Raw genomic sequence first — 13,317 nt, 5'->3', positions numbered from 1 at the left:
TACTTTCCACCCTTGGTAGCTTCACTACAATTGCTCCACCTAATGGTTTCCATGCTCAGCCATTCTGAGCAATAGAAACGCTTAAGCCAGAAACACATTTAGGCTATGTTCACGCACTGTATGAACAGCGTTTAGGAGATAACCCTATACAGTCTACCTTTTAGTTTTAGGCTATGTCCACACGCTGTATAAACAGTGGCCGTTCCGCTACCTACAGCGAGAATTAATGACCATGATCAGTAATTCCGACCGTAGGTAGCATTAAATAATGGCTGTTCAAGGCAGAATAGTAGTTGTTTATACAGCGTGTGAACATAGCCTAAGGCTACATTCACACAATGTATATTTTCAATAAATCACGGCCGTTGTTGCTCAGGCCACACTTTACATTGTTTGCTATGGGTAATTGGAATGCAGGCACTAATTCTAAAGAAATGAAGTTCATCCAGCCAGTACTGCAGTATCGGCCAGGTTGAACTTCACTGACATCGACCGTTCTGTGACACGGCCATGTCACAGAACGGTCGGTGTCTTATGTTGTGTGAACCCGGCCTAAAACTGAAAGGTAGACACTTAAAGGGGGAGATTTATCAAACATGGTGTAAAGTGAAACTGGCTCAGTTGCCCCTAGCAACCAATCAGATTCCACCTTTCATTCCTCACAGACTCTTTGTAAAATGAAAGGTGGAATCTGATTGGTTGCTAGGGGCAACTGAGCCAGTTTCACTTTACACCATGTTTGATAAATCTCCCTCTTAGCCTGTAAAATGAATATCAGGAATATTCCTACTTTATATAGTGCAATGTTCTAAACAATTCAGTAGGATGCGGCTGGCCCCTGATGTGCTATACAACAATTCTATAGTACAGTTTTCTCTTATGTACATATCACCCTATGTGTTGCACTATAGCCTCTTTATCATGCTTAAATGTCCCAGAAAGTATATAAAATAACAGGGATAGTCAGTTTCTATGTCCCTGCCTGTCTGTGTGCTCCTATGTGCCTCATTTAGGAGGCTCCAGAAATGCTAGACCTGTACTGTACTGAGTGTCCATAATTGAGCCAGTGTAAATCAATATGATTTCATTCTCTGGCTCACTTACTTCCATCTTTCGAGCAGTGTATTAGATTGTAAACACTTCAGGTCATAGGAATCCTACCAAACCTCAGCTGACAATGAAAGTGAGTACATGAAGCTGCCTTGTATGAGACAAGACTAGAACATTTCCCTAGGCTCCAGAACTGCTCCAGAGAAATCCATCATAGCATTTCATTGATGTATACCAGCATGTACAGTATGCTTGGAAGCTGTTCATTTCTTCTATCATGTTAGTCGATATATTAGGAGTGAAAGCCCTTTAATTTTGGCTTCATGCTTTGTATCATGTAGCTTGTTAAAGGGGTTATCCAGCGCTACAAAAACATGGCCACTTTTCCCCACCTCTTGTCTCCAGGTCAGGTGTGGTTTGCAGTTAAGCTCCATTTACTTCAATAGAACTGAGTTTGAAACCCCACCCAATCTGGAGACAAGAGAGGGGGAAAATTGGCCATGTTTTTGTAGCGCTGGACAACCCCTTTAAATAATTTTATCTATCATTAACGGATAACCCTTTAAATAATTTTATCTATCATTAACTTGATGCTCCAGATTTTGAGCCTAGGGTGGTGATTTATGGCTTATTGGATTGTAGATCATGGCCGATAGTGGACATCTGCCCTTTGCTGTGAATGACCTGAGAAGCCTGTGCTCTACATGGACAATCCATTATTTCATCTAGATCTGTGTAATACTCCATTTCCCCTGCGGTGGTGCTGTAGGAAAATTAAACACTTGCTGCTAAGTTCCTAAGCAGGTTAAGACTGATCACTGGAGATCGTAGCTTCAGCTGTTTATTGTGAGCCTATAGTTGACAGATATGTCTAACAAAAAGGGATTCTCCAAACTGGAAAAGCTATTTGAAGAGAAAATATTTTTTTTTGTTTCAGAAAGATTTGTAATTTACTTCTATTTAAAAATCTTAAGTCTTCCAGTACTGTATGTCCTGCAGGAAGTGGTGATTTCTTTTCAGTCTGAAACAGTGCTCTCTGCTTCCACCTCTGTCCGAGACAGGAACTGTCCAGAGCAGTAGCGGTTTTCTATGAGAATTTGCTCCTGCACTGGACAGTTCTCCTCACAGACAGAGGTGGCAGCAGAGAGCACTGTGTCAGACTGAAAAGAATACACCACTTCCTGCAGGACATACAGCAGCTGATAAAAATGGGAAGACTTGAGATTTTTAAATTGAAGTCAATTACAAATCTATATAACTTTCTGAAACCAGTTGATTTGTAAGAAAAAGATTTTTGCCGGAGTACCCCCCTTTAATAATTTGAAGATCTCAAGTACAATAATAGGAGTATTTAGAAAAACTTATGTATTCATAGCTCCAGAGCCCTAGTATGAGACAAAGTGATATAGGAGTTGGTCAAGGTGTTCTACAGTGCCGTCAGAATGAAGACACTTACTATGGAAGCTTCAATTATATGAAGTGTGCAAAAAAAAAAAAAAAGATTCTTAGCATGTATTGCATGTATTTATGTAAGTGGAAGGATAAGGACCCTGTTATTACACTCAGCTGACTGTCATCCTATGTCCCTTTCTTCATTTCCTAATTATAAGTGAATGTCAAGCAATATGTGAATGGTTTGTTGAATAAAAATAGGACGCAACAATGGAGTTCTGTTTTCAATAACTGGAATCTGGCATTCCTTCCACACCAGCTTTTTTCCAAATGGTTTGCGGACGAGTGAAACAAATCCTTTATGTGTAACAGATAAACATGAAACAGCACATTCTGCCGATTCTGTTGCCTAGTTAAGAGCAGGGTTATTGGGTGACAGTGACCACTTTAAGACCATACTGTATAATGATGGGTAGCACCATTTGTTAGAATGGTCACCTGTCAGTAACTTGATAGCAGGGTATCTTTCTGACACCTGCTAGCTATGGTTACTGGATTTGTGGTGGAAAGTTGGCCCAATGATCTATTATGATTGCCATGTTTAGAATAAAGAAAGAATTCTTCCCCTAGTGTTAGGCAACTACCATCTGAATCATAAGGGTTTTTGTGCCTTCCTCTGGATCAACACAGTGCAGTTATAAGCTGATGGCCTTTTGTATTTTCTTTAAACCTTTTCAACTATGTAACTGTGGTTATCATGGCAGCAGTTGTATAGTCCTCCTACAGCACCTCTAATAGGCTGTCTATGGCCTCCTGGGTCCTCCAGAATGAGTGGCACCATTTGTAGCCACTCTGTATTTTGTGTAATAGGAGGGCACTGGGCAGGGGAAGTAGTTTTTTTCAACCTCTTTAATGTGATGTTTTCAAACTAGATATCAGAATATACCATAAAAAGTGTAATAGATGTGGGTCGCACCCCTGTGATTCTTAGCCACCTCTAGAGTGGGGGCCCAGTAACCCCCATCTTGCCTAGCAAGGAACTCTTTAGGTGCTGCATCCACATGTATCTATTTGTTTTTCCATGTACTCCTATGGGAGTCACAGAAACGGGTGTGCTCAGTGGTCTCCTTAACTCTGATAGAAGTATATGGGGAAGCCCTGTGGCCAACTTGCCATTGACTGGATGGTATGATGAAGTAGAGAAACCCTATTCTGGAGGTAAATGCAGGTTGCACTTCTATACATTGTTAATATCCCAAAGACATCTAAGGTGGAATATTTACGTGTGCTTTGTCTCTTTCAGGCTGGTGGTTTGTAAGCACAGCAGAAGAACAAGGTTGGGTTCCGGCCACCTATTTAGATTCCCAAAGTGGAACCAAAGATGATTCTGAAATTAACACTTCTAAATCGGGAGATGGTGAGTTATACAAAGCGGACATCTTTTTGTCACTTCATCTGCAATGTAGCCTCCTCAGTAAGACGTTTGTGAATCATTGATATGATGAAATACCAATAACTGAACTGTTGGGCCTGATATCATTTTCTATTAAAACTCTACAGTTATATATGTTTATTGGCAGTGTATATCTGCTGGGATGGGGATGGCGGTGGGTCGTGCACAAAATATTTTATACAACAAAAATGATAAATGTTATTACATTTTTGGTGGTCAGTTTTAATTTTATTGTATTAACTGGAAGGGTATTGATTGGTATTCATACTACTGCAGTTGAATGGTCGATAGCGTGACCTGATCTGGTTACCTAATCTACAGAGTGATGGAAAAGAGAGCATTGAACTACGTACTGTATTAAAAGAGTCCTCTGATTTAGAAAACAATCAAACTGGGGCCAACTAAAAGTTTAAAATGTTGAAATAAAGCATACTCAACTTGCCAAGTTGCGGTGTGCCCAGGTGCCTCTGTGTATTTACCCAATGTCATTCTGGGCCCATAGTGGCCAGTCAGTTAACTGTAAGAGCGCATTATTAGAGTTCTATTACATGGAGCGATTTTTAGCGATTAACGACTAACGATAAACGATCGCAAACAAGATTGTTTATCGTTAACCTAAAATCGTTCACCATGTTACACAGAACGATAATCGTTAGATACGATCGTTACTACAATCGTTATTGCGATCGTTACTTTGATCGTTTATTCCTTCTAAATCCAGCAAAACAATAAGCAATGTGCAATTACACTGAACGATAAGTGAAAAAATGCAGAACTTGAGCAAACGAATGTGGAATTACAGCGAACGATTAACGAACGATTAGCGATAATTTTAGGTTCAGATCTAAATCAACGATCAACAACATACGATACGTTGCCTGCAATTACACAGAGTGATTATCGTTTAAATTTGGACGATATAACGATTTTTTGCATAATAATCGTCCCGTGTAATAGGGCCCTTGGAGTAAGTACCCTGAGGCATTGGGGAGGACCGGAGTGTGCTCTACTTTCTTATTTCAATCAATAGAAGAATCCTTTTAACCCAGTAAATTTACAGCCTGATAGAAAACTCGGGAAAATATGATCGATGTTAGTTAGCCAAGAAGAGAGAAGTCACTGTTGTGGCCTGTATACTTTTACATTGCTAAATAATGTGAGCCCCATGGGATTGTGGGTCATTCCAACCTACAGTATGCTGTATTACATGGTGTGCTTTTCATTTCAATAAATTGGCCCCTCACATGATATAATACACTGTGTTCCTTCTAATCTCTCTTGGATCCTAATCTACCTACATGATCATTTTAGTTTGATGCCTTCTTGGCTCCACTTATTTTGACCAGCTAATCCATGACATCCTCCTGGATGTACACGCTGTAGTTTTTATAGAGTTGTTCTAATTTTTTACTGATCTTAAATGGACAGTTTTGTGACTGGAGTCAGGCTGATAAAGTATTTTCTGGTTAAAATAACAAGAGCTTGGCCTCTAGTGGTTGTCTATAAAATGATTTTAAAATAAAATTTGCTGAGACTAAAAAAAGATTTTATGAAATATCCTAAGCCACTGGTCTTTGTCACTTCACTGCTCAAGGAGTCACATATAGAGTTTGTTGTTTTTATAATTACATTTTTAACAAATTCTTTAAAATTGATATTGTCATCCCCCTTACTTTATGGGCCATTCTCCGCACCATCCACAAGCTTAGATGCTGCAGATTATATACCTCTATAAAAATCGCTTCATTTCATCGGTGGACAGTGTCATCTAGTGTCATTTCTGCTGAAGACACAAAAATCTGTGTGTGAGCCTTTCTCTCTGTCTCCCTCCCCTCCCTTCTGAGACGGCTGATGTAAACAAGTCCCTAACTGAGTTTATCTGCAACATTGTAGCTTCTTTGTAATGCTGGGAGGGTTATTCTGAGGTCAAGTTGTAAATAAATTCACTGTGATTAAGGGCCCTATTCCACGGGACGATTATCGTTCAGATTATCGTTAAGTCGTTCGAATCTAAGTGATAATCGTTCGGTTGAATAGCAGTTAACGATTAACGACCGAACAAAAAATCGTTGATCATTTAATAAGACCTGTACCTATTTTTAGCGTTTCTCGTTCACAAATCTTTCGTATTGAATAAGATGTCGTTCGAGTAGTGACGAACGCGATAGTGACGACATGACGACCGCAAGAACGATCATAAGTAACAATTATGGTTCCATGTAAATAGGTGAACGATTTCAGGTCTTTTGAAAAAGCTATAACGATAATGATAATCATCCTGTGGAATAGGGCCCTAATCCTCCCAGCATTACAAAGAAGTTACAATGTTGCAGATAAAGCCTTCCAGGGGACATCATCCGTCTCAGAGGGGAGGAGAAGAAAGGAGGGGGAGACCAAAAGAGAAGCTTACACACATTTTTGTGTTTTCAGCAGAAAGCAGCAGCTGAGAACTGGGAGAAGGAGACTGAATAGATAATACCAAGTTTGGAATTAATTGTTAGTCTCACCATAGGCAGCCATATATAAGTAATGTGTGAGTGGAATACCCCTTTGATTGTTACTGTAACTTTTCTGCCTTTCAGCTTTTGGCTGCTTTCACACTACGTATATTTCAGTCAGTATTGTGGTCCTCATATTGTAACCAAAACCAGGAGTGGATTAAAAATACAGAAAGGCTCTGTCCAAACAATGTTGAAATTGAGTGGATGGCCGCCATTTAATGGCAAATATTTGCTGTTATTTTAGAACAACGGCTGTTATATTGAAATAATGGCCGTTATTTACTGTTATATGGCGACCATCGACTCAATTTCAACATTGTGTGAACAGAGCCTTTCTGTGTTTTTAATCCACTCCTGGTTTTGGTTGCAATACTGACTGAAATATACTGACTGAAATATACATATACTGACTGAAATATACGTAGTGTGAACGCAGCCCCAAAGTGTATAATATTTTCACAGAGTTTCTCATTAGCCATAATATAACTCTAGCACCAGATACAAACATGTGACTCTGATTTTGTAGTTGAGCCTATTCTTTATCCTGTAAAGGCTTCACACGTGTTCTTTTTACTACCCCATCCAGCTTAAAGTCAAAAGAAGATTTTTATGTGCTTTGAAGTCTTAAGACAGGCAGCGTTCAGCTTTTAATTTAGTCCAAGAAAAAGCTACTCTATCATTTTACTGTCAGTACTCCTCCTTAGTGCGCTCTTATATGCTGGTTCTTGGTGCACTCTTTTGTCATTTCTGAATACCCATACTGCCCAATAAATTTAGATGGGATGTAGGTGGCCAAGAAATTGAGATAGTTCATTTTGGACAATCCTTAAAATCCTGATCCTCTTTCTTTGGTGGGTTTGCACTTGTGGAGTATGCAGGTGCTGAGCCCCCTCCAAACACAGTGGGTGCCAGCTGCTCTCCGACACTCACCATTTTTGATTGATTCCAGTCATTTAACTTCCTTGATGCCACAGGTAATAACAATTGCAGCATCTAGGCAGTTAGATGACAGGTGCCAGTCCTGTCACATGTCTGATCTCTTTATGGAGTTCATGGGAATGGCAGTACACTGCAATACATAAGGATTACAGTGTACTGTATAAGTACTGTACAGTGTACTGTATAAGTACTGTAAAGTATAATAAAAATGTATGGTTAGGTTCACACTGCGTTAACAGATCCATTTTTAAATATTTACTTATAACATACAGAAAAAGCATAGTCTACCTCAGTTTTGTGAACGCAGAAAAAAAAATGCATTCCTTTTTTTTTTTTTAAAAAAAGGGTTTTAGAATAAGACTAGGTTCCCACATCAGGAAAATATCGGGGAAGGCAACCTTCTTGTTATATAGACGGCCACTAATAATGATCTTCGGTCATCTTTACCTGATATATCCCTGAATTTGGAACATAGCCTAAAACTTAAATTGCCCCCAATTCTAAACTACATATAAAAACATAACTACATAAAAAACAATAACAAATAACAAAACATAATGATGTATTAACAAATCCCAACACAGTTTCACCCCCTGTCTCTCAGAGCGGAGAGGCTAGTTGGAGGATATCTATTGCAGAGGATCCCACTGCATGTTTTTAAGCACAGCATGTAGTGTCACCCAGTGTCGGGCTGGCCCACCAGAGGACCAGAGGATCCTCCACTGGGCCCCCAGCTTAGAACCTGCACAAACACTGACTGACATGTAGCTTCTCACTGGTTCTTCAATGGTGGGCCCCTAGGCTCATTTCCTCTGGTGGGCCCCACATACCCCAGTCTGACACTGGTGTCACCATCTTCAAAGTATGTATATTCTGCTTTACCCCTAAAATCTATCTATCAGTTTTGTGAGGTACAAAGCCCCTTTAAGAGTGTCTGGGGCTGCATTTGAGGGCCCCATTATTTGTTAGATTAACTATCACATGTAAAAGACAACATAGATTTATTGTTACCCAATGTGTTTTGTGCTAGTCCAGATTTGATGGAAAATGAAATGTTTAAAGCTTCGAAGCATCTTGCACTGTACAGTTTAGAAAGTGAGATGTAATAAATATTTTACTGTGACTGAAGGATACTTCCTGCACTGCAGAGTCTGTCATGAGTTAGAAAAACCACAGTAGATAAGTGCAAGTGTTGAAAAATACATCATGTCGACTGGAAATGCGTGGATTGTGTGTATAGCAGATGTATTATTTAAATGTTTGTATTTCTGTCTGGATACATTACATTCTATATTTTATTCATCACATTCAGCTAACTATATCCAAATGTCTCAGCTAACTATGCCCTAATAGAAAACTGTGAGAAGTCATGTGTCAAAACACTTGATAAGCCGAGGGCACCCTCTGTGATCTCTGAGCACTGCCCTCCCGCTAGCCCTGGTCCTAGGTGAGCTTAGGAAGCCAATGGATTGTCTATAGCCTGCACATGGCTAACCGCATTATTATTCTTTTCAAGGACATTTACTGAATTTTTGATTATTATTAACCACTTACCAACCAAAGACAATATGTACTTACTGTCACTTATATGGGGGTCTTTTTTATGTAAAATAGTATTCTAACCTGGGGTAGTTATGCCTTATTCAGAGTATGCACAGGATAGGGCATCACTTAGATAGCAAGGGGTCCAACCAGCTTCATAGAGAATGAATGGAGCTGCTGCTCGCATGCGCAGCCTGTAGCCCTTTACAGTGAAGATCTTCAAGTCTGTGTTCGGGAGATTGCACACGGGGGAAAAGAGAGATGTCGGACCTCTGAGATCTTAGTTAAGGTCTGCTGTACATCTTAAGGTCCCTTTACACGGTGATTATTAGGCAAATGGGCATTCAAAGGACCGATCTTTCCTGATAATCGGCCATGTAAATTGAATGCCTGTTCATCAGCTGATCGCTTTTTTTTGTGCACCAATAAAATCATTATTATTGCCCCAGGGTAAACAGGAAGGGCGGCCAACAAAGATGAATTTAAAATGCCACATAATTATTTGAGCCTTTTTAAATCTCAGTAAACAAGCACCGATTACAGAGATCAATGCTTGTTATCAGTGTCTGCTCAGCCCACCTAAAAGGGCCTTTAGACTATTTTGGTCAAACTCTGATAAAAGTCTGAAAGTGATAACAGGTTCCCCTTTAGTGTAAAGTGGTAAAAGTGAAAAGTAGTATTACACAATTACAATGAGATATGTACAGTTTGGGTTGGTTACGGTAACTATAATGTGTAAGTGCAAGTCTACAATTAAGTATTGAGTATTGAAAAGAAATGGAATTTAGCATTTTCAATAAAAATGTCTTTGTGGTTTGTCATAATTGTGATGGTTGTTAAAATGGCTCACATTTTAATGGCTCTTCACATCTATAACTAGAATTCCTAATTCTACCATAAAAATGCAAGATATTGTGTAAACTAGATGTCAACAACATTATGTATGGTCAGATATTATGGTACTATTCATTTAAACCAGGGATGGGGAACCTTTGGCCCTTCAGCTGTTGCAAAACTACAATTCCCATCATGCATGGACAGCCAAAGCTTAAGTTTTACAACAGCTAGAGGGCCGAAGGTTCCTCATTCCTGATCTCGGCTATGTTCACACATAGTCAGTGTTATGGTCGATCTTTTTTCAACCAAAATCAGGAATGAAACTGACAAGGCAAAATTATAATGGAAAGATTAGCACAGTTTATGTGTTAAGGACCCACTCCTGGTTTTGGTTGAAAAAAGACTGACAGAAATGCTGTGTGTGAACATAGCCCTAAAGCGAATGTACCACCAGTACATCATTTTTTTTGTTTGTTTCTTACATGAATGGAACAGTGCCAGCACGGGGATACCGGCCTCCTTTTATTAAACCGATGAGAGGTTCCTGCACACTGGCCAAGCATGAAGCACTGGGGGTGGCCCGGCCGACCCCCAGTGTGACGAAACCCTCTCCCCTCTGTGACGTAGCTCTATTAGAATCAATGGAGCCATGTCTCAGAAGGAAAAGGAGATTGTCACACTTGGGGCCGACGGGCCTGCCCCCAGTGCTTCATGCCCGGCAGGTGCTCAGGAATAGACCCGGACTGGTGAGCTAGGTGGCGGTACAAAAAAAGGACGCCGGTACCCCTGTTCCGGCACCGGTCCATTCGTGTAAAAAACAAAAAAGCAATGTACTATCGGTACATTTGCTTTAAAGTGTAATTTAAGCATCCTGGCTCTCAAGGTAAAATATCTAGCAGGGCCCTCTGCCTACCATGTGTGCTTATACCCTGGTGTCTATCAGAGCAGCCTTTGTGTCCATTCACAGCTATAAGCCATGTATTTGTGGGACAAAGAACATGTGCAGTTTCTAGAACTGTTTGTGACTTTTCTCTCCATATAGTGTCCAGTAACCCCATTACGTGTCGGTCATCTCCTCATCCCTACTCCAGTGTTATACCGCCTCCTTTTTACCAACTTTTACCATTTTAACCAACTCCTATATTTTACGTTTAACATTTTTAATGGTTCATGTAATTTAGTTTCTTTATTTTTATTCACATCCCTCCTGTCATGTTTTTTTCTTTGTTTGTCTCCTCATGTTTACCTCCATTCACATTAGTAACTAAGAGGCGCAAGGCTCATCTACGGCGCTTGGACCGGCGTTGGACGCTGGGAGGCATAGTCAACAGGCAACAAAGCCGAGGTGAATAGAACAATGATAGAGTGTGCTGGTTGTGCTTGTATATATTGACACCATCAGCTTTGGCTCAGGGATTGTTCATTTACATGCATGTTGATGCTCTATTTCAATTCTGTTGTTACTTTTATTTATTATTAACTATTTTTTATGTTTTACCACTTCTACCTCCTCACATGCCCTATCACTATACACCTCTATGACGCTATAGCTGAGTACTTAGCACAGATACCTTTGTTTACTATTAGGAAAAATGCTCACAAAATGAATCTGCATGGGGAATATCCGCAGCAGATCATACTACCAGCAAAGCAGATGTGATTTCTGAAATTGTATCTACGTGCAGCTGTGACCTGCGATGTGGATTTTAAAAGGGTACTCCAGGAAAAGAAATTCTTTGAAATTATCTTGTTTATAGATTTTTATAGATTTGTAATTTACTTCTATTTAAAAATCTCAAGTCTTCCCATACTTATCAGCTACTGTATGTACTGCAGGAAGTTTGTATGTCCTGCAGGAAGTAGTGCTTGCTTTCCAGTCTGACACAGTGCTCTCTGCTGCCACCTCTCTCCATCTCAGGAACTGTCCAGAGCAGTACCATGCTCCCATAGAAAACATTCTCTACCCTGGACTGTTTCTTTTTTGGACAGAGGTAGCAGCAGAGAGCACTGTCAGACTAAAAAGAAAACACCATTTCCTGCAGGACATACAGCAGCGGTTAGGTACTGGAAGACTTGAGATTTCTAAATAGAAGTAAGTTACAAATCTATATAAATTTCTGAAACCAGTGGATTTGAAAGAAAAAGACTTTTGCCGGAGCACCCCTTTAAGCTGTAAAGCATGTCAATTTATGTTGTGGACCTGTTACAATGTGATTTATCTTTTGGGAAGTATAGGGGGAGTATGTATTAGCCTAATTATTTTGCCGCTTGTGCACTTTTTCTGTGTTGTGCAAAAATCGCTGTACTGTGTGCAAAATTTATCATTAGGAGCACAGGCCTGGATAAATTGTGTGCGCTTCTTTTTATTGGTTAACAGCTTGGGTAAAAAACTATGCAAGGGCTTAACTGTAGTACAATTATTTTGCACAAAAGTTCATATTTGCACATGAGAAATGTGTCTAAAAAGAATCTAATATTAACCATGCCCCCGTTATAAACTGCTCAAAAATAGCACAAACGGCTTGATAAATGCTGCGTAAAATATATGCCATGCGCAAAACACCTTTTTCGCCAATATAATGGTGCAAAAGGAATGATACTTTTGCCCTATCCTCTATAAAAGTACATAAGTATGAGAATCAGTACCATCAGTTTATGGCCTTCATTGTCACATTTCAGCCATCGCTGTAGTGATTTGTGATTTTCTTGGTTTATAGGCAACTTATAGGGGCTTTATATGGGGTAGTTAGCCCAACTGTTGTTGGCCTAACAAGTTATAAACCAATAAATATCTCAGGTTTGTGGTCACCTTTTAGATTTGTTACATAAATCAGACAAATAATATAGACAGGATATTTACAAGTATTGTGCAATATGTCACTGCTGTAAAACACATGGGGTTCATACAGTATATTCCAAATTAGCTCCAGTCCCTCTGCAGTTCCTCCTTTACACCCACATCCCAGCCATAGCAAACACACAGCTTCCTGATTAACCATTCCTCACTCCCCTTTGTTTTTCAAATAAGGGAAACAAAAATATGCATAAAACCGCAGTCTCCATGGCTTGTGTATCCATTCAGCTCTCTCTGGAGCAGGGAAAGGCTTTCCCAGTACAAAGTGTCAAACAGGGATATAAAAACGAGGCAAGATTGCTGACTGATGGAAAGTATTGCAGAATAAAGTCTTGCTGCGGTCTTGAGCACAACATAAGTTTTCTGTTAATATATTCCGAAAACTCAACATCTTAGATGGTTTTATGCTCCGTCTGTAAAACTCATGGTTGTGCATCTGCTATTGAGGGGGTTCAGGGATTAAGTACCATGTTATTGATAGGAAAAAACGTTAGTATGAAACTTCATTTACCCTTTCCTGATATAGAACCTTTGCTAAACGGCTCTGCTGGATTACTATGTAAATCATGCTTAACAGTCTTATTGATGGTTTAGTGAATCGTGGTGCTTTATATTATGTTCGGCCCTTAAAGGGGTACTCCAGAGGAAAAAATATTTTAAAATCAAGTAGTGTCAGAAAGTTTTACAGATTTGTAAATTACTTCTATTTAAAAAAAAAAAAAAAAAAACTCAAGTCTTACCTTTCAGCT

At 39.6% G+C, this 13,317-nt stretch overlaps 1 protein-coding gene across 3 annotated transcripts in view; it reads left to right on the top strand.

Annotated features, from left to right (window-relative positions):
* SH3PXD2A (SH3 and PX domains 2A) overlaps positions 1–13,317 on the top strand; it is a 219,620-nt gene that overhangs the window by 192,441 nt on the left and 13,862 nt on the right. For all 3 annotated transcript variants that reach the window (XM_069980239.1, XM_069980238.1, XM_069980240.1), the window contains 2 exons: positions 3,746–3,859; positions 10,976–11,059. In XM_069980239.1, the coding sequence (XP_069836340.1) occupies positions 3,746–3,859; positions 10,976–11,059 (198 nt within the window). The remainder of the gene's footprint in view (positions 1–3,745; positions 3,860–10,975; positions 11,060–13,317) is intronic.

Source organism: Dendropsophus ebraccatus, chromosome 8 (assembly GCF_027789765.1).
Source record: "Dendropsophus ebraccatus isolate aDenEbr1 chromosome 8, aDenEbr1.pat, whole genome shotgun sequence".
Taxonomy (NCBI): domain Eukaryota; kingdom Metazoa; phylum Chordata; class Amphibia; order Anura; family Hylidae; genus Dendropsophus; species Dendropsophus ebraccatus.
Note: the sequence above shows the minus strand (reverse complement) of the source record. Positions and strands in the feature narration are given on the sequence as shown.